The sequence below is a fragment of the Hemibagrus wyckioides genome, linkage group LG17 (assembly GCF_019097595.1).
Source record: "Hemibagrus wyckioides isolate EC202008001 linkage group LG17, SWU_Hwy_1.0, whole genome shotgun sequence".
Taxonomy (NCBI): domain Eukaryota; kingdom Metazoa; phylum Chordata; class Actinopteri; order Siluriformes; family Bagridae; genus Hemibagrus; species Hemibagrus wyckioides.
This window is the reverse complement of record NC_080726.1, coordinates 6478802-6503413: the sequence shown is the minus strand read 5'-3', so window position 1 is coordinate 6503413 and position 24612 is coordinate 6478802. Positions and strand designations below refer to the sequence as shown.

Genomic DNA, 24612 nt, shown 5'->3' with positions numbered 1-24612 from the left:
TAGGATGTTTAAAAAAGAAAAAAAAAGCTATTAAGGGCTCACAGGCCTGCTCAAAAATGCTCTAAATTCATAGTAATTTCCATAATTATTTCCTTTATATTAAAATTTTATGCATGTTTGAGTATATAGATATCTCTTATATATATTTTTAAATTATTTATTTAATTATTTTATTATTAGTTTTTCTTTTTTCCACCATTTATTCCTTTCCACCAATTCCACATTTTATTCCTCCTTATTTCGCTGTCAGATTGTTTTATTTTTGTTTTTTTATATATGCATGTTTTTTTCCTCCTCTTTCTTTTCCTCTCTTCCTCTTCCTTCTCAATTTTCTCTCCCTCTTTTAACAGAGCCTATTTTTGTTGTTTTTATTTTTATTATTTCAGATAATCAGAACAATTAGCATCTTCATGTCACCCTCCTGTCTTCCCCCACAGCCATGTCTGAAGTGTGGCATTTATTTCATGTGACATTAATTAAGCTTGAATCTTTAACATGCTCAAAATGAACGAATATGCCACCAATGTGCGTACCTCAAAGAGACAAGGGCTGAAAATATCTGATTTAATTAAATGAGGTGTCATTAGTATAAGCAATAAGCTATAAACAGTTTGGTTATTTGAATAAATCAGTAAAAATATCAGTAAGCTTCGGTTGAGTTGTGCATCAGTCAGAGCCATGATTTTGTTGTGTTATGAAAAACTACATTAATGCAGCATCCAGCAAAGCATTTTATGGGTCTGATTTCTCAGAACTAGGTGCACAAGTGTGTGTCAGTTAAATTTGTCTGAAATAGGAAATCTCCTTGTGCTTCCACATCTATCAGTCTGTGCCGATTTTGAACCGAGCAACATTGATAACCTTGTTTTGTTCATTAATTGGCTTGCTTTCACACTGCACATAATTAAAAGAACCAAGCAGCAAAACAAAGTAGTCTGATGAGCATATAGGACTGAAAACATCCTCATGACACTGTTTTATTTTTGGGTCAGAAATATTATATTGAGGCCTCTGAGCGCACCAGTTCGAGCACAGCTGCTCGAATTTGTTCAAAGTAAAATTTCCAGATGGTTCCCTAATCATCTGGAGAATAAAATTAAAAAAAGCCATACTCTTCAGGTGGGAGTGATGTCTTTGCCTGTCAATCACAATAACACTAGCCAGTCATAGTCACTTGTGAGCTCATGTATGTAAAAGAGGGTTGATTTGTTACACTGTTCTGTTGTTGTAGCATGAGCAGCAGTTTGAAAAGATGCACTGGCACCATGTGTTTCAGAGAAAGCTTTTATAACCTTCTCCCATCTTGGTCGATATCTGGCAGGCGACCAGACGGAGGGAAAAATAAATAATAATGTTAAAAAAGTTAAATCTTTAACAAGTGCATGTAGTTCTAACACAGAGAACACACAGCCAGTGCTCAGTAGGCTACTAGGTAATTTAAATTGTAATCTAAATAATAGTTTACAACCTCGCATGTATTGTGTCAAGTGTTTTGTTCACTTCTCCAACTCTCCATATCATGTCACACTGAACGTTGCAATTCTACAGGTCTGTTGTTTGGCTCAGTTTGCGACTAGGGAAAACAATGAATGAATAAAAAATAATAAAGTTTTTTTGCTAATTTTAATTTATAATGTTTACCTTATTAAAATTATTTTTACTTCTTGTATTCTGTCATTATTAAGCACTAGCACACCAAGGTAAATTCCTTGTACATGTAGACACAGTACATAAATGAGTACTGCTCCAACTCTCCATAACATATCTACAGGTCTGTTGTTTGGCTCAGTTTGCAAATATATATATATATATATATATATATATAATTATTTATTGCTATTTTTACTTCGAGTATTTTACCTTATAATGTTTACCTTATTCATTTTGTTTTTATTTCTTGTATCTTGTAAGGACCAGCCCACCAAGGTAAATTCCTTGTTCATGTAATCCCACAGTACTTAAATGAATATGGCAATAAGTAATTTTGATTCTACTTCTGATGTTTGGTTCAATTGGAACTGAACTGAGGCTAGCTCGCTCTGACACTTGCTTGAAAGTACACCAGAGGTCCATTCAAACACACTGTAGATTAAATATGTGACAGCACTCTTAGGTAGCACTTGCTTTACAGTAGAGTCTTTGTCACAGAAGCACTAAGACCGTTCCAAAATGCTGCCTTCCTGGACAGCCTTCTCTAAAATATATGCTGAGGATACTTTCAGTGTCTGGTATTTTCATAATCTGTTTTTTTTTTTTTTTGTCAGATGCTCACACATACACACACTGGCAAGTGTTGAAAAGTGTTAGTGATAAGGAAGGCTAGTCACAAAGCAGTCAGAAAAGATTACATCTATCGGAGATGACTGTCTTGCCATCAGAGCACTAGCACAATGCATGGGAATCGTGAGGCAGGCAAGAGCTCAAAATTGAATGCAAGTAGAAGATGGTGTGAGATTGAAATCAGTAGATATGTTCACCTCTTTGTATTCGAAATGACAGAAAGCTCACACCCTTTGCTGGGCATGTCAGGCTACACACCACGACAGAGTATATGTGAAGACATGATGCTGTAAAATCAATACACTTCAGACACACACTGTCTGATTCCATGCAGGTCAGGAGGGGTGATGCGGTGCTTGGGAGTAGCATCACCGTTCATCACAATCAAGGAGCCAATTAAGCTGTGCAACAGCTGCCAGGAAAAGTTTTTTCTCTCAATGCAATGTTGATGTTTAGAGGATTCAGTCTGCTTCTTACTTGAAACTGCTTCGAGAGACTATTTGCTGCAGTGTTGATCTTAAATCGTTGTTAATGTCCATCGACGGACTGATGTCAAGGCTAATCGAAGAAAAGAGTAGAATTACCTCAAGGCAGCAAGCATTATCAGCAGCAGGCTCTTTTATTTTTATTTATTTATTTGCTTTTGTTAGGTTGGTTTTACTGCAATGGAGTACACTACAAAGTTTGGATGAATTTTCACGTATACCTTGATTTTTTTTTGTTCTCATTGAATCTGTTTTTTTTTATTCCCTAGCTCTAAAATTATATACCACAAAGCATGAAGTAACAAAAAAAAATGCCAACAAAAGAAGCATGTAAAGGCCACTTAACATAACCCCCCTTTTGGACACTGTGGCTTGGTGGTTAGCACCACCTTACCTTATATTTGCCAGGGTTGAGGGCTCGATTTCTGCCTCCGCCGTGTGTGTGTGTGTGTGTGTGTGTGTGTGTGTGTGTGTGTATGGAGTTTGTATGTTCCCCCTGTACTCTGTTTTCCTCCTCGAGTCGAAAGGCATGTGTTGTAAGCTGAGTGACCTCTCTAAATTGTCTGTAGTGTGAAAATGGGGGTGTGTGTGTGATTGTGCCCTGTGATAGACTGGCATCCTGTCCAGCGTGTACCCTGCCTTGTGCCCTGAGTCTCCTGGGATAGAGTCCAGGTTCTCTGTGACCCAGTAGGATAAGTGTTGTAGAGAATGGATCACCTTATCTTTTCACTTTTAATCTACACTTTTAAGATGTACACAGATGCCTAATATTGGTGAATTCAGTGAGTTCTATAAACCAGAGAAGAACAAAAAGGAGCTTCAGAACACTTTTCTTTGTGGAGGAGTCTTTTTTTCCTGTGAGCATAAACAACCTTCTCTCAAAAGCAGGGTCAAAAATAATTAGCATCAAATTGAATAGCTCGCAATTTAAACAAAGCTTTTTGCTATGACCTATGCCGTCGCTCTCTGTCAGCTCCAACACAAATTTACATAGGAAATGAGTGGTTGCTGGCACGTTGTCGCCTGCTAGTGTGATCACAAGGTCATGGTATCTGTTCGATGCCAAAAAACGCATTTTATCATTTAGAAATGTAACATTCTGATCGTTTTGCTTTACTAGCTGCCATTGTAGTGTAAAAAAATAATTATAAATCTCTTCTACGTACAGTCAGATGCGTGTTATTTTTTCCATGTTTCTTTTCCAAGCATTATGAACGACAGGATTTTTCTGGTTGGAGATTGAGTTTTTCAGACTGGTATCATAAAAGATGGTGGATTAAAGATTTAAAATGGGGCTGAAGGCCAATTTTCAAAAGTGTTCCACTTTAGTTGAATTCGCCCTCTCCCCTCAACACCCACATCATGAATGATATACCACAGCGCATATTTCATCTCCAGCTATTCAATCTTGCATGACCTCTGCTGCCAGTCCTCCTCTCAATAACTCGCCGCATTGGCACTGCAGCGTGTGGGCAGCCGAGAACCCAGAATATCTCCTGAAATGGCTCCAGGAAGCGAGATCTAACACGACTCGACGGGTCAGTGGAGCGCCAGTGCTGTAGGTGTAACAGGATCTTTTCACATGAGATGTGATAAAATTCAGTGACACAAATGACCTTGGCTTACATTGAGAAAGCAGGGAAAATAAATAGCAATAAAAAAAAGAAAGGAAAAAGAAAACATAATGTGAGTGAGAGAGAAAAGGACAGAGTGCACATGTCAATTAAACCTTGGTATGTGATTCTCATCAGCCTTTTGAATCCTCATTTTCACTTCAAACAGGTTATCATGTGTCACGTCAGCAGCTTGGCTGAAGGGTAATGTGAGGAAACTAACGAAATGTCACCTGCTATTGCCTGGAAATGTCTCTTTGTGTTTGATCAGTGGAAACCCAGAACTCTCTGCATGTGCTAAGCACCTTTTGACTGTAGTATTTCAAAGAAAATTGGTGGAACTTGTGTTGAATGGCTGTGGGGAAATGAAAAGTGCAGGATTGAGGGTCGTGCTTTGGAGGTAATGAGCGATTGCTCAGTTCCTTATTTGTTATGGGATGGGGAAGTGATGGTAAGGCGAGGCACGGGAAGATCGGATTGATGGAAATAAGTGTAGACATGATGCAGTAATGAGAAAAGTACAATTTTTCAAACTAATGCTCGAATATAGGCAAGGACAGGAAGTCAGCACACCCTGTGCTGTTGTCTAATGAATAATTTAAGAGCGGCTGAATTGCCAGTTATATCAGCAGACACCTAGTTAGAAGGTGCCCTGAGTTGCTGATAATGTTATGAAAACATGGCAAAGCTCTCCTTTCATCGATCATATCAACCGTCTCTCTCTTTTTTCAATTAGTATAACTGTACCATAAGGACCAGTTACACCCTTTTGATCTCTCTGCTATCGTTACTCCATAAATGCTGGTCCAGTAATTAGGATTCAGCGGCGGTGACCAGAAGGTTGTGGAGTTCAAATCCAAGGAATGTTAGAGAGCTAATATTTAGGATAATAAACAAGATCAGCGCACACTTAGCTTGGGTTCTGCCTGTCATGCACTTTGTATAAATCCATCCACAAACATAATAAAATTAAGATGACATTAAAATTTTGCAAGAAATTTGCATTGTCATACAAAGCATTTTCAAAAGCTACGTGATTTTTAAGTGTTTTTTTTTTGTTGACAGATTAGTGGTATGAATGGTCTGTTCTATTTTTAGCCCAAGCTTGGTGGCAGGACTTCCTGTGAGGACCCTTGACATGGAATGCTTGGCTTGGGTCAGTTCTTTGTAAGCAGCCATACAGTTTACATACACTTCGTATTGCTAATATTGGTCATATTTTTGGGTGGCTGGAACGGATTATCTGCAATTACATTATTTCTTATGGGAAAATTCATTTTAATTTGTGTGTGTGTGTGTGTGTGCGTGTGTGTGTGTGTGTGTGTTAGTCATTTTATGTGCCAAGAATATATACTCAAGAGATTGGGTTTTATTCATCAGTTAAATTCATCAATCCTTCAGTTCCATAAAAGGCCAGGTTTATAGCACTGGAATAATGAGTAAACACCTCAAAGACTTTTGCATAGAGGGAAGTGGAAATTATTTTGATTTATGTCTATGCCAATAAAATATATTCTGAATAGGACAAAAGTCTGGATCCAAAATATGGAAGCTGACTCGGTTGAGAATTGAGTGATCTACAGTACCCAGGTGATCGTGGACACCGAGCACATCACTCAGGGAAGCTGCTGTTTTTGTTTTTTTTTTCTCCTTGAATGTCAGATAGAAATCCCTTGCACGATAACTCCCGAGCTGATGCTGGGAAAGCAGAAGGGTGTAGGAAGCCTGATGTTGGCACGCAGCACACCAGGGAGCATATGCCACATTGCAGATTGAGACAAACCAGATCGGTCACTTAGTGCTGGCTCTAATAATATAATAGTGTTGCACGACATTAAAAGAAACAGAACACCACTGGTAAACTGAGTCATAACCTGTCCTGCTGTTAGACGAAGGCCTTTCTTCTCAAATGAATGACTAGTCTTATTTGTCTTCATTTTTGAGTTGATCTTGGCTTGTGTATATTTTAATTGTTTAATTATTTAATATTAATATAAAATAGCCAGATTTCACAAAATGTTCATTACATTTGTGCGCAATTGAAGTACAAGCTATTTAAACTTGACAACATAATCCGCTCATTAAAGTGTCATAATCCATGCAAATGACTAAAAGTCAGTCAGCCAAGCTTTCCAATAGACAGTATAATAATTAGTCTCCTTATCCATGAATTTACATACACTCAGGATCACGAGTAGAATATAAACCCTTTTGTTACAGGGTTTTTCATTAATACCAAATTTCTTGTGTAAATGCTTGTCTAAACGATTTAAGAATAAATCTGTTAGTATCCGGTTTGGTTTTCTCATTGATCCTCAGTTAGCAGTTTGTTAGTGAGGTTTTGTGTATATGTTTGTGTAAGCCAAACTGAACTTAAATTCTCTGCTGGAGTTTCAAAACTTTCAGAAACGCTCACTTTATTCAGATTTGCTTTCATATGTCAATCTGCTGTATCCGCATGTTCCTGACATGGCAAATTTGCAAGCGGTGATGCCCATAAAACTCTATAAAACTGCAAAGACAGCTTGGAGCACAACATTTTTGATGAGGCTAAAGACTGAAAAATAGAAGTATAAATTATTTTGACCCATTACTGTAACGCCTCGTCAGGCGGAGGAGAGTTAGAGTCCATGTGCAGATTTAGTAAAGGACGGTAGGCAGAAATCGTGGTCGAGAAATAACGAAAGCAAAGGGTCTAAATACGAGAAAGCTAACACTCAGAAAACCAATCCAAAACACAAATCGAAGTCAAGAGTCATACACGAGGTAACTAGACAATAATAGAATAAAGGCTTGGCAAGTGACACAAACGGAAACAATGCTTCGCAATGAGACTGAGGTGGTGCGCTGCTTAAATATACCTCAGTACCGGAAGTGGCCAGAGATAGTTAATATTCGGGCGAGGGCTCCCTCTGGTGTTCTGGCCCAGACTGTTGTGTGACAGAACCCCCCCGTCTAGGGACACCTCCAGGTGTTCGTCGTCGTGGGCGCCCCCTCGGGCGAGGGGCCGGTCTGCGGGGAAAGTTCAGATGAAATTCTTCGATGAGTGCAGGGTCCAGGATGTCCTGCCTATTGACCCAGCAGCGCTCCTCTGGACCGTACCCCTCCCAGTCCACCAAGTATTGGAGGCGGCCACCCTGTCGACGTGAGTTGAGAATGGTGCGAACGGGATAAGCGAGGGAGCCGTCGATGTCCAGGGGAGGAAGTGGTTCATGGGTATCAGAGCGTGCGGTCTGAGGTTCATGATAGGGCTTGAGCAGAGATACGTGAAACGTGGGCGAGATACGATAAGAGGCAGGCAGTTCCAGGCGATATGAGACAGGATTAACCTGACGAATGATCTTGAAGGGGCCGATGAATTTGGGGCTGAGTTTGCGACAGGGCAGTTTGAGTTTCAAATTATGCGTGGATAGCCAAACTCTCTGACCCACCTGGTAGGCTGGGTGAGGCCAACGTCGGCGATTGGCCTGAATTACCTGTCTTTGTACCGCCCTTTGAAGTCGGACATGGGCTCGCTCCCAAGTCTCTTGGCTACGTCTAGCCCAGTCGTCCACTGCGGGGACATCGGAGGGTTCTTCAGTCCATGGGAATAATGGTGGTTGATAGCCTAGTACACATTGGAACGGTGTCAGCCCCGTAGAGGAATGGGTTATGGAGTTCTGGGCATATTCGGCCCACAGGAGGAACTCACTCCATCTATGTTGCTCCTTGCTGCAGTATACTCTCAGGAACCTCCCCAGCTCTTGATTCAGGCGTTCGGCTTGTCCATTGGACTGGGGATGATACCCCGAGCTCAGACTGACCTTGATTCCCAATTGCTTACAGAACTCCTGCCATACTCTAGAGGTAAACTGTGGCCCTCGGTCTGATACTATGTCCTCAGGGATGCCAAAATTTCGGAACACGTTATGAAAAATAGCTACGGCGGTTTCCATAGACGTGGGTAGGCCTTTCATAGGGATGAGTTTACACCCCTTGGAGAACCGGTCTATGACGACCATGATCGTGGTGAAGCTCTGCGACTCAGGGAGGTCTGTGAGAAAGTATATAGAGAGGTGCGACCAGGGGCGTCGTGGGACGGGTAGCGGTTCCAAAAGGCCCTCAGGCAAGTGGCGGTCTGTTCTAGACTGGGCGCACATGGGACAGGAACGTACAAACCCCTCAACAACCTGATTTAGAGAGGGCCACCAAAAGGTCCGAGTAGTGCGGTGCATACCTGGGTGGCCGGTGCTGGGGCTCTCATGGGTCCACTTAATCAGTCTGTGACGGAGTGTCGTGGGCACAAACCGCTTGGAGGGTGGACAGTTTGGGGGGGGGCCTCGGAGGTGCTGGCCCGTTCGATCTCACTCATGAAATCCCAACGTATGGGAGCAACCAGCACAGACGGCGGAAGGATGGTGTCCGGGTGGACGGAGGGTTCGCAGACTTCAAGAATCCTAGAGAGCGTATCTGCTTTACCGTTTTTGGATCCAGGACGATAGGTGACTGTGAATTTGAATCGCGAGAAAAACAATGCCCACCTGGCTTGGCGTGAGTTCAGACGCTTGGCTTCCCGTAGATAGGCTAGGTTACAGTGATCTGTAAGAATGAGGAACGGGTGAACTGCTGCCTCCAGCCAATGTCTCCACTCCTCCAGAGCAGCCTTCATGGCTAGTAGTTCCTTGTTACCCACGTCATAGTTCATTTCCGTCGGGGTTAGTTTACGAGAGAAGAAAGCGCATGGGTGTAATTTGCCTGACTCTGGCTGGCGTTGAGAGAGCACCGCCCCGAGGCCGCTGTTAGAGGCATCCACCTCTACTGTGAACGGTAAGTCTGGTCGGGGGTGCCGGAGTATGGGGGCAGACGAGAAGCTTTGCTTGAGCTTACTGAAGGCATTGCTGGCTTGGTCAGTCCATCTGAGTTTACGTGGCTTCCCCTTAATAACGAGGTCAAGGGACTGGCTATGGTGCTATAGTTCCGAATGAATCGGCGATAAAAATTTGCAAACCCCAGAAATCGCTGTAAGCCCTTAATGTTGGTGGGCTCCGGCCAGGATGTGATCGCTGATACTTTGGACTGATCCATTTCTATTCCCTCGTGGGATATCACATAGCCCAGGAACGTTATGGAGGAACGGTGGAACTCACACTTTTCCAATTTTATGAGGAGGTTGTGGGCTGCTAGACGGTGAAGTACGTCACGAACGTGGGAAACATGTTGTTCATAGTTGGATGAATAAATCAGTATGTCATCTATGTACGCTATAACGTGACTGTGGAGCATGTCTCTGAACACTTCATTTATCATAGATTGGAAAACCGCTGGGGCGTTGGTGAGTCCATATGGCATGACTAAGTACTCGTAGTGTCCATTCGTGGTGTGAAAGGCTGTCTTCCATTCATCTCCTTCTCGTATCCGAATCAGATTATTAGCACTGCGCAGATCGAGCTTAGTGAATATTTTAGCTCCTTGTAGCTGTTCGAGGGCGGCCGGGACTAAAGGGAGGGGATAGGGGTACGGCACAGTGATGGCATTCAGACCGCGATAATCAATGCATGGCCGGAGCCCTCCATCCTTTTTTTCCACAAAGAAGAGACCCGCGGCCGCCGGCGATGTAGAGGGTCGGATATATCCGGCAGTGAGGGCCTCTTCAATGTAGTCCTCCATGGCCTTTTTCTCAGGGATGGAAAGAGGGTAAACTCGGCTCTTGGGTGGTGTGGTGTTAGGCAGGAGTTCTATGGTACAATCCCATGGCCTGTGTGGTGGGAGCCTGGTCGGGTTCTCTTTACTAAAAACCTCCTGCAGGTCAGAATATTCCTGAGGGAGCGATATTAGATTGGTTGAACCTGGGCTTTCTATGGACGTAGCGAGGCATGGACGAGGAGTGTTTTCCTGAAAGCAGTTTTTTATACAGGAAGGGGCCCACCTGCGGATGTCACCGTTCTTCCAGGAGATATCGGGGTCATGGAGCTGCAGCCAGGGGAAGCCCAATACTACGGGGTTAGATGGGGAAGAGATGACAAAAAATGATAATCGCTCACGATGGAATAACCCGAGTTGGAAGTCTATGGGTTGTGTGTGATGAGAAATGAGGCCCCCTCCGATGGGTTGGTCGTTAATGGTGGTCACACGGAGTGGGGGCACGCATGGGACCGTGGGGATGTGAAGGTCGTGCACCAGATTAGCGTCAATGAGGTTAACCGCCGAGCCCGAGTCAATCAGCGCTGTGACACATAACTTTGAATTAGCAAAGAGCAAGAAAGCAGGAAGAGAAACCTTGGATAAATGCTCAATAGTCTCTACCTGGGTTGTAGCTGGCTTCTCAGGACATCGAAGCACACGGTGGCCTGGTTTGCCGCAGTAAAAATCATAGCTGGAGCTTAGTGCGCCGCTCGCGCTCAGCCTCTGTAACTCGAGCCCTCCCTAGTTGCATCGGTTCGGTTAGATCCTCTGTGTGTTGCTGGACATCCATCATGCGACGTGGCATGGCACGTGAACTGGTGGCTGCAGGTTGGTGTTGACGGCGCAGGTCGTCTAGACGAATGGCAGTGGAGATGTATTGGGATAGCGTCATGCTGGTGTCGTGGCAGGCCATCTCCGCTTGTAATTCTGGGTTGAGTCCCTCGCGGAACACCGCCATGAGAGCTGTCGCATTCCATCCAGACTGAGCGGCCAACGTACGAAATTAAATGGTATAATCCGCGGCCGCGTCCCTCCCTTGGTGTAACTCCAGCAACTGTACAGACACATCCTTGCCTCCCGCTGGGTATTCAAACACTTCCCTGATCAAGTTCGCGAAATAATCCGCGGATGCTTTGACTTGGGGGTCTGAGTCCCAAACCGCTGCAGCCCAATCTAGCGCTCTTCCGGTTAGCAGAGATAATATGAATGCGCACCTGGTTCTCTCGTCGCTGTATGCCTCTGGCTGATGAACGAAATCATTATCACATTGACGAAGGAAACCCCTGCAGCGTTCGGCGGATCCATCGAACTTTTCGGGTAGGGCAAAACGAGGAAGTTCGCTGCGTACGTGGAATGCCGACGCCGTGGCGGCTGTTTGTTCTCACGGCTGTTGCTGAAGTTGTTGATTTGCGGCTTTCAGCGAGTCAACCTCTTCCTGATAAGCACTAAGGAGGGCTCGTTGTCGGCATAGCGCCGCTCGCATATCTGCTGGACTCATTTCAGGCGAAGCATTCTGTAACGCCTCGTCAGGCGGAGGAGAGCTAGAGTCCATGTGCAGATTTAGTAAAGGACGGTAGGCAGAAATCGTGGTCGAGAAATAACGAAAGCAAAGGGTCTAAATACGAGAAAGCTAACACTCAGAAAACCAATCCAAAACACAAATCCGAAACTCGAAGTCAAGAGAATAAACTGGCAAGGTCATACACGAGGTAACTAGACAATAATAGAATAAAGGCTTGGCAAGTGACACAAACGGAAACAATGCTTCGCAATGAGACTGAGGTGGTGCGCTGCTTAAATATACCTCAGTACCGGAAGTGGCCAGAGATAGTTAATATTCGGGCGAGGGCTCCCTCTGGTGTTCTGGCCCAGACTGTTGTGTGACAATTACCATATATATATATATATATATATATATATATATATATATATATATATATATATATATATATATATATATATATATATATATATAATATATATATTCTTTTGCATTGATTGAATTTTTATTTTTTATTTTTGTGTTGATGTATGGGTTTGTGTTGGCTTACTGTTTTTATTTCTCATATTTTTTAAATAATGCCAATAATATAAAATGACTGCTTTTGGCAAAATTTTCTCGATAGCATTTTTAGTCCCTGACCTAGTGATCTAGCATGAGTAAGTTGCTCTGGATAAAGATGTCTGCTAAAAGCTGTGAAGATAAAGAAAAGAAAAACCTGACAGCATTTTTCATACCCTGTTATTATTTCTGCTATGTTTATATTTATGTTTATGCCTATTTCTATTTGCACTACCTCAACCACTGCTACTCTGTACATCATTTCATTTTTATTCCATTTCTTTCTTTTTTTTACATTTCATTACACATGTACTTTTTCGGCACTAAGTGTCCTGTTTTTGTGTTGTCTTTTTTGTACCTACTGTTTTTGCACTGTATTGTCTTTGCACTTTGTGGCTAGCACAAAACTTTGGTCCTAGCTCTGTGTTGCTTTTTCGTATTTGATCTTTATGTTGTATGTTTATGTAGCACCAGGTCCTGGAGAAACGTTGTTTCATTTCACTATGTACTGCGTCAGCTATATGTGGTTAAAATGACAATAAAGCTTCTTGAATCCTAAGAAAACGTCAAAAATCTATGCAAATGAAATTATTTAAAGTCACTCAAGTTACAATATACATTAGTCTTCTTACACATTAATTTATGCAGACACAGAAGGGACAAGTAAATAAAAGGGTTTTTTTTTCTGAATTTACATGATTTTCATTAAATAATATTTTTACAATTTGCACAAAATCTGTTCTTATTTAGCCTGAAAAAAATGTTTGTATGTGTATGAATGGTGGCCTGTGATGGACTAGTATCCCATCCAGGGTATATACCGACCTCGTGCCAACTGCTCCGAGATTGGCTCCGGATTCACCACAGGCCTGACCAGGATAAAGAGGTTATTGTAGAAGGATGAATGAATGAATGATTTGTATCAAGAATGATGCCTCTGTACATGTTTCTTCCAGTTTCAGATGTTTTGTGTCAACATTAAACATGGAAACCACTCAAGTACCTTCTCATTGGCCCTTTTTTTACACTTGCAGCCCTGTGGCCTTGCAGACATGACATGATTGTGCACTTCAATCAACATTACAGAGCGCAAGTCTGAAGTCTGTGAGGGTGGAGGCTACAGGGCTGGTGTCCAGAGATTTAGGTTACGCAACAGTTCGTGATGTTATTACTATTGATCTAGGCTTCCCAAAAGCACACAAAACAAAAATGAAAATGTAGGACTTGGTTCACTTATTCATTCATCTTCAGGGTCTGCTTTGTCTTCTGGATCACTGTGAATCCCAGGAACACTGGGCATGAGGTGGGAATACACCATGAATGGATTCATAAAACATGAGATTAAAAACTAAAAGTGATTAAACTGGCACAGGAGCTTTGAGGAATGGGTAAAACATTCTAAAGTCTGCACAGACAGTAACCAGAGTTTGAACCGAGGACCCTGGAACCATGTGGCTACCGATTGTTCTCTGTCTTTCTTTGTCAATTACAATTACTGGCTTATAAATCTCCCTCCTTTTCAATGTTTGACAATGCTTCTCCCCCATTCTTCAATTTATTTGTCAATGCTTTTAGATAGCATGTGGGTATTACATCTCCATTCCTGCTATTCGAATTGACATTTGCGGAGGCTGATCGACAATGAACTGCCTCTATATGTCCATTGATTCTTCAAGCCAAAATGGATTTGGAGGACGAGCTAGTGGATGTACAGCTTTCTCTGCTAGTCGATCAAGTTACATCCCCAGTATTACAAAAATCAATTCTTTTTCTGTTCTAAAAGTGGTTTGTCCCAGCAGATTGTCTTCGCTGCTTGGTAATGGTCCAGGTTTCTTTGGATCATGCCCTGAAAAGCCACCTATGGTTTCTGTCCATACATTAGACAAGCGTAACCTTCATAAGGAACTAATCATGAACAAATCAAGTTAATTAATAGTATCTTGATCAACAACCTGATCCCCATCAGTCTGGAAGTGATTGAATTCATCAGGGCTCTTTTTCCATCAGCTGGGTGATTGTGGGGCAGTGATTTTTATTGCCTCTAAACTGACATCCTGCATCCCACAATCCCACATTGCTGATTGGTTTTCTATTTGAATGAGGCACAGTGCACCCACACCTGCTCATCTTGCTGTTTCCAGTGAATCCTTGTGCATCTTTGGAGCAGGAAAATCAACTCAATCAACTTGTATTCTAATCACACATGCATGGGCAACACTTTCTAAACAGTTACCGGATCAGCATTGTGAACTTTTGCAGTGCTGGCTACTAATTTAGGGCATTCACTGATTCTGTGAATATGAAGCAATGAAGTCATCATATTCACCCAATCATCATATTCACTCCAGTCATCATGAGTCTACTGATTGGATTTAAGTGATTGAAAGATGCAGATGATGATGATGGTGATGATGATGATGATGATGTAGGTACTGTGTGAAGAATAAAGCATTACATGGTTTGGAAACAATTGAAAAATGATAAGCAGTGAGTTTTACCGGTGTAATTATTATTTTTTTAAAATCTGTTTATTTTACATTCAATGCAGAACATCCACAAAGCAATTTCCTGTCATCACTTTAATTGCATGAGCTATAAACAGCCATTCATTCCTCAAACTTTACCTCATTTTCCTTTCTGTATTTATTTAATGTTATTAGGTTTTTCCTCCATGTTTAATTGTGTGACACATCCACCATTTAAATCCCTATGACACAGTTGTTACCACAGAAACACTAAATAAAGGAACATTTAGGGACATGTTACATGTACATTGTATGGCCAAAAGTTTGTGGACACCTGAGAGTCATCTGTATATTGCAGCATTTCAGTTCACTTTCTCTGGAAATAAAAGGTCCAAACTTGTTCCACCTTGACAATGCCCCATTGCACAATGTCACAAAGACATTGAACAATTTTGGTTTGAGTTGACTGTACCCCAGTCCTCCTCACCCAACATATCTGATCTCTCTAATTCTTTTCTGGCTGAATAGATGAATCCCTGCAATCACAATGCCAAATCTACTGTATAGCCTTCCCTGAAGAGTGGCGGTTATTAGAACAGTTGTAATTGTAATAGTGATTTAACAGTGACTAATAAAATACTAAAAGAAAAATACTAATCAACACCATTTTACCAATCACAATAGAGAATTTAGTAGTCGTGCTATAAATAATAACTATCATATAACTTCAATGAGTAATGGATAACTGGATAATGGTTGTACTTGATCTGTTTCAAGACAGCCCAAGTGGTATTTTATTATTATTTCGTTACATAGCTTGTATTAAATGGGACAGAACTGTTCCCTGCATGATTGCAATGAAAATCTGCACCCACACCTGCCCTTTGTGGATAAGATTGGACTCCCCTGCAACATAAAATCCTAATACTAACCAGTGTGAGATGAGTGAAGGACAATAAATAGAAAGCACAATGAATACACAGGATAACAGAATGGTGCTGTTTCTAATCTATTGGAAGACTGCATGATTAAAACTTAATTAATTAAACTAAAGGCAGTTTACATTTAGGTACTTACAAAGTAAAACCAGTATAAACTTCATTTTTATATAATAAAATAAATTAATGGTTAGGGGAAATAGCAGATAGAGAATAACAGATTTTTCTTATACCCCGTTGTTCCTTCACATAAGGACGTGAGGTCTCTTAACTGTACTGTGTCTTTATGACATGACATTTTCTGATTCATGCTGTTTTTTCTTTGCTCCACTGGTTACTGAAATGAGAGAGAGAAAGAGATGTGGTTATAGATCATCTCAGAACATTCCAGCTCTCCTGAATGTCACATTCACAACCTTGTCATTCTGATTTTAACCTGATAAACAAAAACCCTATATTGATATCCAGAGAGTGATTTAACAGTACATTGTCCATCCATCACATGATGGTATGACACAGACTAGACAAAACCTGGCCTTAGACCCATTTTATTCCCATCATTACTATTTTTTCCCTGTTGAGTTTTTGCTTGTCAGCATCAGTTCTGGATGTCTGCTTTGTGACATTGTCTAATGTTAAAAGTCCTATACATAGAAAAAAAAATTAATCATACGTATATTTTTTTTCGGTATTGGCTTGTACGTGGGTGAAGGCGATAGAAGGAAACCCATGGGCTTCACTAAAGCTCCTGAGTCTAATTAAGTCAGTGTCTATTACACATTTCTGGCCAATCAAATTAGGGATGATGTGGTCTCCTCTGGCCATGAACAAATTTAACTCATGTTCCTTCAGATCACAGTATGACATGAATACTAGTGAATACTAGTTGTGGACTACAGAAGATGAGTCAAGGCCACTGTCTTTCGCCTGTTAGGCATATTCAATACAGAGTCCCCACTTAATGATGGCATGAAAAAGGAAACAATAATGTTAGGAGCTGCTAGTGAGGTCATTTTGTTTCCATGACAATTGTTTACGTGATTGATGGTAAAATGATGTAAACGCTTACAATTTTAAAAATGTTTGTAAAAAAATAATTATTTGGTAAATAATTGGTAAATAAATAATTGGTTCACTGATAATTGCAATAAACCGATTGCATAATACAGTGGTTATATGACTGATAACGATACACTTCAGTTATTATACAGTGTCACAAAACAGCTTTACAGAATCCTAAATAGAAAATTAAAAGAAAGGAAAAAAAAGAAAAGAGATGTTAAGGACAAACTCCAAGAGATGAAACCTTGATAGAGAAACTTAACCCTTAAACAATTGTCTTCTGTTTTGATGGTCAGTAGTTTACATAAACATTTGGCAAATAGATTTTAAAAGAAAAAAACTTTTGATTTTTTATATTTATTGAAATTTAACTATTCTGTTCAGTGTTTTAGGTCACTGAGGATCACTAGTCTAGTTTAAAAATGTGTAATGTCTGAATAATAGTAGAATGATTTCTTTCAGCTTTTATTTCTTTCACCACATTTCCAGTAGGCTAAAAGTTTACATTAATGTAGGTCATGCACTTAGTTTTAGATAAGCTTCTCATAATACATTGCTGGAATTTTGTCCCATTTCTCAAGTTTTTATAAGCCTCCTTGCTCACACACACTTTTTCAGTTCTGCTCACAAATGTCCTATGGAATTGAGGTCAAGGCTTTGTGATGGCCACTCCAGTACCTTAACTTTGTTGTCCTTAAGCTATTACACCACAACCTTGCAGATCTGTTGGGGTCTTTGTCTATTTGGAATACTCATCTGCAACCGAGCTTTAGCTTCCTGGCTGATGTTTTGAGATGTTGCTTCACTATATCCACATCATTTACCATCTATTGGGTGAAGTGCACTAGTCCCTCCTGCAAGAAAGCAGCCCCACAGCATGATGCTGGCACTGCCATGCTTCATTGTTAGGAAGGTGTACTTCAGCTTGCAAGCCTTTTTCCGTTTTTCCTACCAACATAAAAATGGTCAATATGGCCAAATAGTTCAATATTTGTTTAATGAGAGCAGAGAAAATTTTCCAAAAAACGTCAGACCTTTGTCCCCATTTGCATGAGCAATCTGTAGTCTGGCTTTTATATTGTGAATTTGAAGCAGTGGTTTCATCCTTGCTGAACAGCCTTTCAGGTAATGTCAATATAGGACTCATTTTACTCTGGATTTGTCTCGCTATTTCCTCCAGCATCTTCACTCAAGGTCCTTTGCTTTTGTTCGGAGATTCATTTGCATTTTTTTCACACTAAACTATATTCTTTTCTAGAAGAATGCTTGTCCTTCCTGAGTGGTATTATGACCATACAGTGCTCTGAGGTGAGATCGGACGATATGGGCTAGCTTTTGCTTTCCAACCACATCCGTGAGCCTTGTGCATCATTGACCCTGTCCCTGGTTCCTCGGTTATCCTTCGTTATATGACTTTTTATAGGTACTAACCACTGCATGCTGGGAACAGTTTACCTCTTGTCAAAGTAACTCTTGCCCTTTTTCCCTGCTTCCAACACATCAGATTCATGAACTTGCTGTTCATGTACTATATCCCAACCCCCAACAGGACAAAAAGACTGTGTGTTGAAAGGATGTTCAGTTTGACCAGATTATGAACAGGCATCCTAGGATGTTTTTGGAACACATCCTGGTCATTATGATTACAGCATCAGTTCTTGTGGTTAAATCTACTGTACATTCTTTATCCCCTGTTTAATCTAAATAACTAAAATGTGTCAGTTGTAGTTGATTACACATTCATTCAATTCTCAAGGTTAAAAGGTGGAGCACCGCTGAAAAGGGAAAAAAAAGGTCTATCCAATACCAGGAGTGGTGCTGAAAAGGGATGAGTGAATATCTATGGCTTTCATCTCAAGGCTGCGATCATGTTTTCAATTCCAATAGCTTTGATTCATGACCACACCTGGGTGATTCAGCTTTTTTCCCTGTAATAATACCCCAGGATCGACCCTTCTTGTGGATAAATGACTTGTAACTGTGCTCAGAGTTCAGAAATTGTTAGTGGAGCAGTATTCATAAATCACAAGCTCCCTTGTGGGCGTTTCTCATTAACTACTAAAAGAGTGAAATGCAACAACAGAGAGTGCTGAATGAGTCTCTCAGATCTCTAATGTGTTGCCTGACATGTCAAAGTTCAGGGTGTCTGCAAGGAAAGGAACCTTGTGAGTCTTTAGCACAAACAGAATTGAAACTTGGGTGCAAATGTTGTAATAAAATAAAGGGTTTAACATCCTAAATGAAGCGAGCACTCGACTATGTCAACCCTTGCCCCAGCCTTTAAAACCACACAATTAGGGAAGCTAATGACAGAGTGACTCAGAGCTTATTAAGCCAAACAAGCTTAATCCATTCTGCTTTCATTGGTCTTTTAGAAATGTAATTGAATTACAAAACATATGCACAGAGACAATGCTTTCATATCTGAGATCCTTAATTAGGTCTGAATATTGCCGAAAAGAAACAATATGCTCATGCTTCTTATTCTTATCGCCTTTCTCACGCTAGCTTTCTCAATTTCGCACTGTGTTTTTTGGCAACTTTGTAATCAGTTTCTTAGATGTGTGGGATTTGCTTCTCCAAAGGAATGATGTGCAGTGTTTCTCTAATTAGCATGTGTTGTTTACTTCCTGAACACTACTAAGCCTGCCTTTCCTCCCATTTTGTTTTCTCAGGTCCAAGAGACTGACAGACTTCTCCATGAAAGACAACTCAGTGAGTATTTTATTCGGAGATTTTTTTTTTTGCCTAATTTTAATGAAAGCAGACATTTTAATTAATATGCATCAAGTTTTCATCTTTCTTTTATGATTTATTTGCAATAAATCTATATCAAACTAGTAACTAGTGATATGCATATTATAAAAATCTCTTTATTATATGAAATGACATGAGTTTCTTCTTTATCACTTATCTTTATACATTTTGTCTCATTATTTTGATGCTCAAGTGCTCAAAACCTTTCAATTTTATCATTACTTTGTATTATCGATCAGTTTAGAACAGGTGTTTTACCAATTAGTATATAATACTCTACACCTGTACACCTGATTCATGCAATTCTCTAAACAGCCAGTTGTGTGGCTACAGTGCATTGTATAAAATCATGCTTTTGGCCAGCAGCTTCAGGTAATGTTCACATCAACTATCTGAATGGGAAAAAAAATCTAATCTCAGTGATTTTGACCGTGGCATGATTGTTACCAGATGGGCTGGTTTGAGTATTTTTTAAAACGGCTGATCTCCTAGGATTTTCAGTCTCAAGAGTTTTCTCAGAACGATGTAATAAAAAAAGGCATCCAGTGAGTGTCATTTTTATGGATGGAAAAGTCTTGAGAGAGATGTTTGGTGATGAGAGAGGTCAGCAGAGCATGGCCAGACTGCTTTGAGCTGACAGGAAGGCTAAAGTAACTGAGATAACCACTTTGTACTATTGTGGTGAGCAGAAAAGCATCTCAGAATGCGCAACATGTCAAACCTTGAGGTGGATGAGGTACAACAGCAGAGGTTCCACATCTGTCAGTCAAGAACAGAAAGTTAAGGCTGCAGTGGGCACAGGCTCACTGAGGACAGCTGTTGACTAGAAAAATGTAGCTTGGTCTGAGGAGTCTTGATTTCTGCTGAGATACATAGATGGTAGGGTCAGAAGTAGGCATTAACAGCTTGAATCCCTGAACCTAATCTGCCTTGTGTCAGTAGTCCAGGCTGGTTGAGGTGGTGTAATGATGTGAGGAATGTTTTCTTGCCACACTTTAGGGCCTGTTAATACCAATCAATCATTATGTGCATCCCTTTATGACCACAATTTATCTTCTAATGACTACTTCTAGCATGATAATGCATCATGTCACAAAGAAAAAGCCGACTCAAACCGGTTGATGAACATGACGATGAGTTTAGTGTTCTTAAGTAGCCTTCCCAGTCAACGGATTTGAATCCTGTAGAGCACCTTTAAGATGAAGTAGAACTGGAGATTGACAGGATGTGTTGGACCGGAAAAATCTACAGGAATTGCATGATGCAGTCATGTCAACATGGACCAGAATCTCAAAGGAATGTTTCAGACATCTTGTGGAATCCATGCTATGAAGAAATGAGGCTGTTTTAAGAGCTAATGAAGACCCTAAACAGAATAAGTGTAGTGTTCCTGAGTGTAAGTACTGTTAAAATTAATCATCCCATTCAGGGTCTTGCACAGGTCTGGAACATCTAACAACTTGGAAATTAGTGCAATTAAATTCCATATATCCAGATATGTCTGGATGTTGTTCTCAAAATAATTTATACCCAGGACACAAAGGTTCAAAATCTGTTGTGTTCAGAAACACAATGTCCCTTTTTCAAATTGTGTTTCATGTTTTTGCTTCTTGTGACCTTTAATACTAGCAAGAAAACTACAGGGAAAGTTTTCAAAAGTGTTTTGAAAAGCCCTTTTAGTTTTAAGACAGGACAGTATAGTTCAAAAACTCAAATAAAAACTGTGCTAATAATAACAATAATAATAAAAAGTCCTGCTTTATTTTCCAATTTTCCTTGAGAAATATTGTATAAACAGAAAGTACACCCCTTTCATGCATGATGTTGTTCATTCATTACTTAGATGTTTGTAACAGCAATTAAGCTTACTGCTATGATTTCTTTTATCTCAGCACTTCATAATTCTGTTAACTTCAAGTAGACAATGATGGAGCACTTTCTGTGCATGTAATTATAATTTCCCCCCCTCTAATTTTGTTGTTTTGATGTAAATGAGGCTAGAACAACGTCTAAGTTGGACAAAGAGGCTCATAACGGCTTTACTATTTGCTATTTCCTTTCCGCAACATGACGCTCACTTCTGCAGGATTGTGTAATTAGGAGTGAAAAGACAGAGTAGGTGGAAAGGTACAGAACGGAGGAAATGAGAGAGATGAGAGAAGATAAACTGTTTGTCATAGCCTCAATGGCATTTTTAATTATGCATGAATGTGAAATTGAATTTTGTAAATGAGGAGAGCAAGTTTGTCTCATTTCTCCTCAGCGTGATTAAAAGTGATGGCTGAGCTTTAAAACTTTTTGCTCTGAGAAAGGGATCAAGGACAGCAAGTCATCTGCATCATTAGAAGATACTGAGACGAGATGTGAAATGACTTCCATTTATGAAACGTGCCAAGACGATTCTGTCCATGGGAGTGTAGTGTGTTCCAGCAAAAAAAAAAATGGTTCTTTAACCAGAGAAGGCATCACATTTCTGTGTAATTAGCCATAGGTTTGTGGTTATTATGATCACATCTTATATTCTGGAAAAACATGATGAAATGTTGACATTTCATCTACTAAATGCAGTTTTGGAAGCTGTAGTGTGAAATATGTTTTTTGAAATACATTGGTATCTGAAATAAATATTTTCTTTTCTTGCATATATCCCAATCACAAACACATTTCTAGCATTTTAAATGAGAGAAACTTTTCTGTATTTGAAAGATTCTCTTTACAAAGCTGGTGCATAGTAAACTATTGATTATGATAATTTCCGTATCACTTCAGCACATGTGACAGGGCAAGTATAACATTCACTGTGTGAAGAAACCACACTTAGCTAGCATTTGTTTTCATTCATTTTTCTAAAATAAAATTCTGTAAGAATATAGGTAAAGGCAAACGGTAGAAGGTAAATACTGATATTTCCCCATTCTTGTGGTTTTATAAAAGATATATATATGTTTATATCTGTATACTTTGATAAATCTATCCATCCTTCCTTCCGTCCGTCCATCCATTTTCTGTAGAGGATCTAAAGCCTATCCACGACTCGGGAGCACAAGGCAGAGGACACAGGGAACAACTGCACACACCTTCACACACACCTGCTCTCACACTACAGATAATTTAGAGATACCAGTCAGCCTATAAGGCATGTATTTGAACTAGATGAAGAAACCAGAATACCCAGAGGAAACCCTTGAAGCACGAGTAGTACATGAAAACTCAATGTACACAGGGCAGAGGTGGGGTGGGTACCCCCAAAGCTTGAGGTGCTAGGCAGAAATTCTAATCCCTACTCTGGTAAGCTGCAATGGTTAAAATGTCCATTTCTGATCACAAATACACATACTACTATATAAACTCAAGAATAAGAATAGTCAAATGGCTCATGTGCATGTGTTGATTATTCATCTATAACAGAAATACAGTGGCGAGTAGACAAGCCATACATTTTGCAGTCCTGCATAATTAAAAAGGCTTCTTTATGTCTCTAGTCTGTAATGTGTGCACTGGCTTAGAGCAGTGTCTGCAATTTGAAATGCGTCAGCAGAGGACAACCCAAGCCTCCAGCTGTCTCTTTTAAACTAGATTCGTGTGGTAATGTCAAGCTGCAAAATTGCTAAATTTCACTGAGTGTCTTTGAATGGCATTTCATGCTGACATTAGATTAAAACCAAGCTTTAGTTTCCATTTAAAACTACATTTAGCTGGAGTAGCTGCTAGCGAACTGTCTGAGAAGTCTATCATTTCTTCACTGCAGGAGTCAATGCTCAAATATTCACCGTAGAAAACAAGCCAGGAAATGAAATCATTATTGACACATTGAAGCACATTAATTTAAAAATGAAATTGTAAGAGAATGAGGGCTCTAGAAGACTGAAGACGGTATTTCTGGGTAGCATTTGCGTGTTGAAACAGCACAAGGTCATGAATACTTTTAGATTGGACTACACTGGACTATTGTTACAAGGTTTTGGCTGTCTGCATCTTTAAGCAAGCTTTAAGAAAGAGTGCAGCAGCCCGCATCCTGAACAGAAAAAGAAAGTCAGAGCACGTTATCCCAGTCTTATTCACAACGGCTTGGCTGCCCATTAAGATCCGCATTAGTTCCAGTCTGGCGTATCTCACTAATCTCCTGAAATAGTATAACCCATTCTGATGTTCTAAGAACTTTTTATACCTTCACAAAACTACTCTGAAACAACTACACATAAGTGTAGGAATTCACGGGCAATAACTTAATGAAAAATGAAAATCATAGTACTTTTATTAACTTGGCTTATTATTAGTGCTTATGTCTTGTTGAATATACTTTATAATATTTTTAGCTATTCTGATACATTTACACTAAGCTCATTAGTGATTTTAGATTCTCTGATCACACAGAACAACTGCTCGTTCGTGTCGGTGTGAGTACTCTGTGCGCATCTGGCTGCCACTTCCCATTGGCATTACCTGCGTCTGGTTTGGGTTTCTCCTTTCTGTCTATTGTAATATTTATGTATGGCAAGTGGATTTACTGTCTGTTGTTTGTTTAGTGTTCATTATTATTGTACTCCCCTATGTCTGTCTTGGAATGTGTCCTTGAGCTGTGGAAAGCTGCTTTATAAAGAAAATATATACACTGATCAGCCATAACATTATGACCACCTGCCTAATATTGTGTTGGTCCCCCTTTTGCTGCCAAAACAGCCCTGACCTGTCGAGGCATGACTAGATCCCTGAAAGTGTGCTGTGGTATCTGGTACCAAGATGTTAGCAGCACATCCTTTAAGTCCTGTAAGTTGCGAAATGGGGCCTCAATGGATCGGACTTGTTTGTCCAGCACATCCCACAGATGCTCGATTGGATTGAGATCTGGGGAATTTGGAGGCCAATTGGAAGTCAACAGCTCAAACTCATTGTAGTGCTGATCAAACCATTCCTGGACCATTTTTGCTTTGTGGCACGGTGCATTATCCTGCTAAAAGAGGCCACAGCTAACAGGGAATACCCTTTTCATGAAAGGGTGTACATGATCTTTGACAATGCTTAGGTAGGTGGTATGTGTCAAAGTAACATCCACATGGATGACAGGACCCAAGGTTTCACAGCAGAGCATTGCCTAAAGCATGACACTGCCTCTGCCGGCTTTCCTTCTTCCCATAGTGCATCCTGTTCCCCTGGTAAGCGGCACACATGCACCCGGCCATCCCCTTGATGTAAAAGAAACCGTAATCCATAAGATCAGGCCACCTTCTTCGATTGCTTATATACACAGTACTGTGCAGGTGCGAAGAAATGCTGAAAGTAAAAATTGTT

The 24612-nt window shown here is 40.4% G+C and overlaps 1 protein-coding gene across 1 annotated transcript in view; it reads left to right on the top strand.

Moving 5' to 3' along the window:
• The window catches only part of b3glcta (beta 3-glucosyltransferase a), a 158182-nt gene that overhangs the window by 20657 nt on the left and 112913 nt on the right, over positions 1-24612 (top strand). The window contains exon 3 of the mRNA XM_058414233.1: positions 19242-19281. Within this exon, the coding sequence (XP_058270216.1) occupies positions 19242-19281 (40 nt within the window). The remainder of the gene's footprint in view (positions 1-19241; positions 19282-24612) is intronic.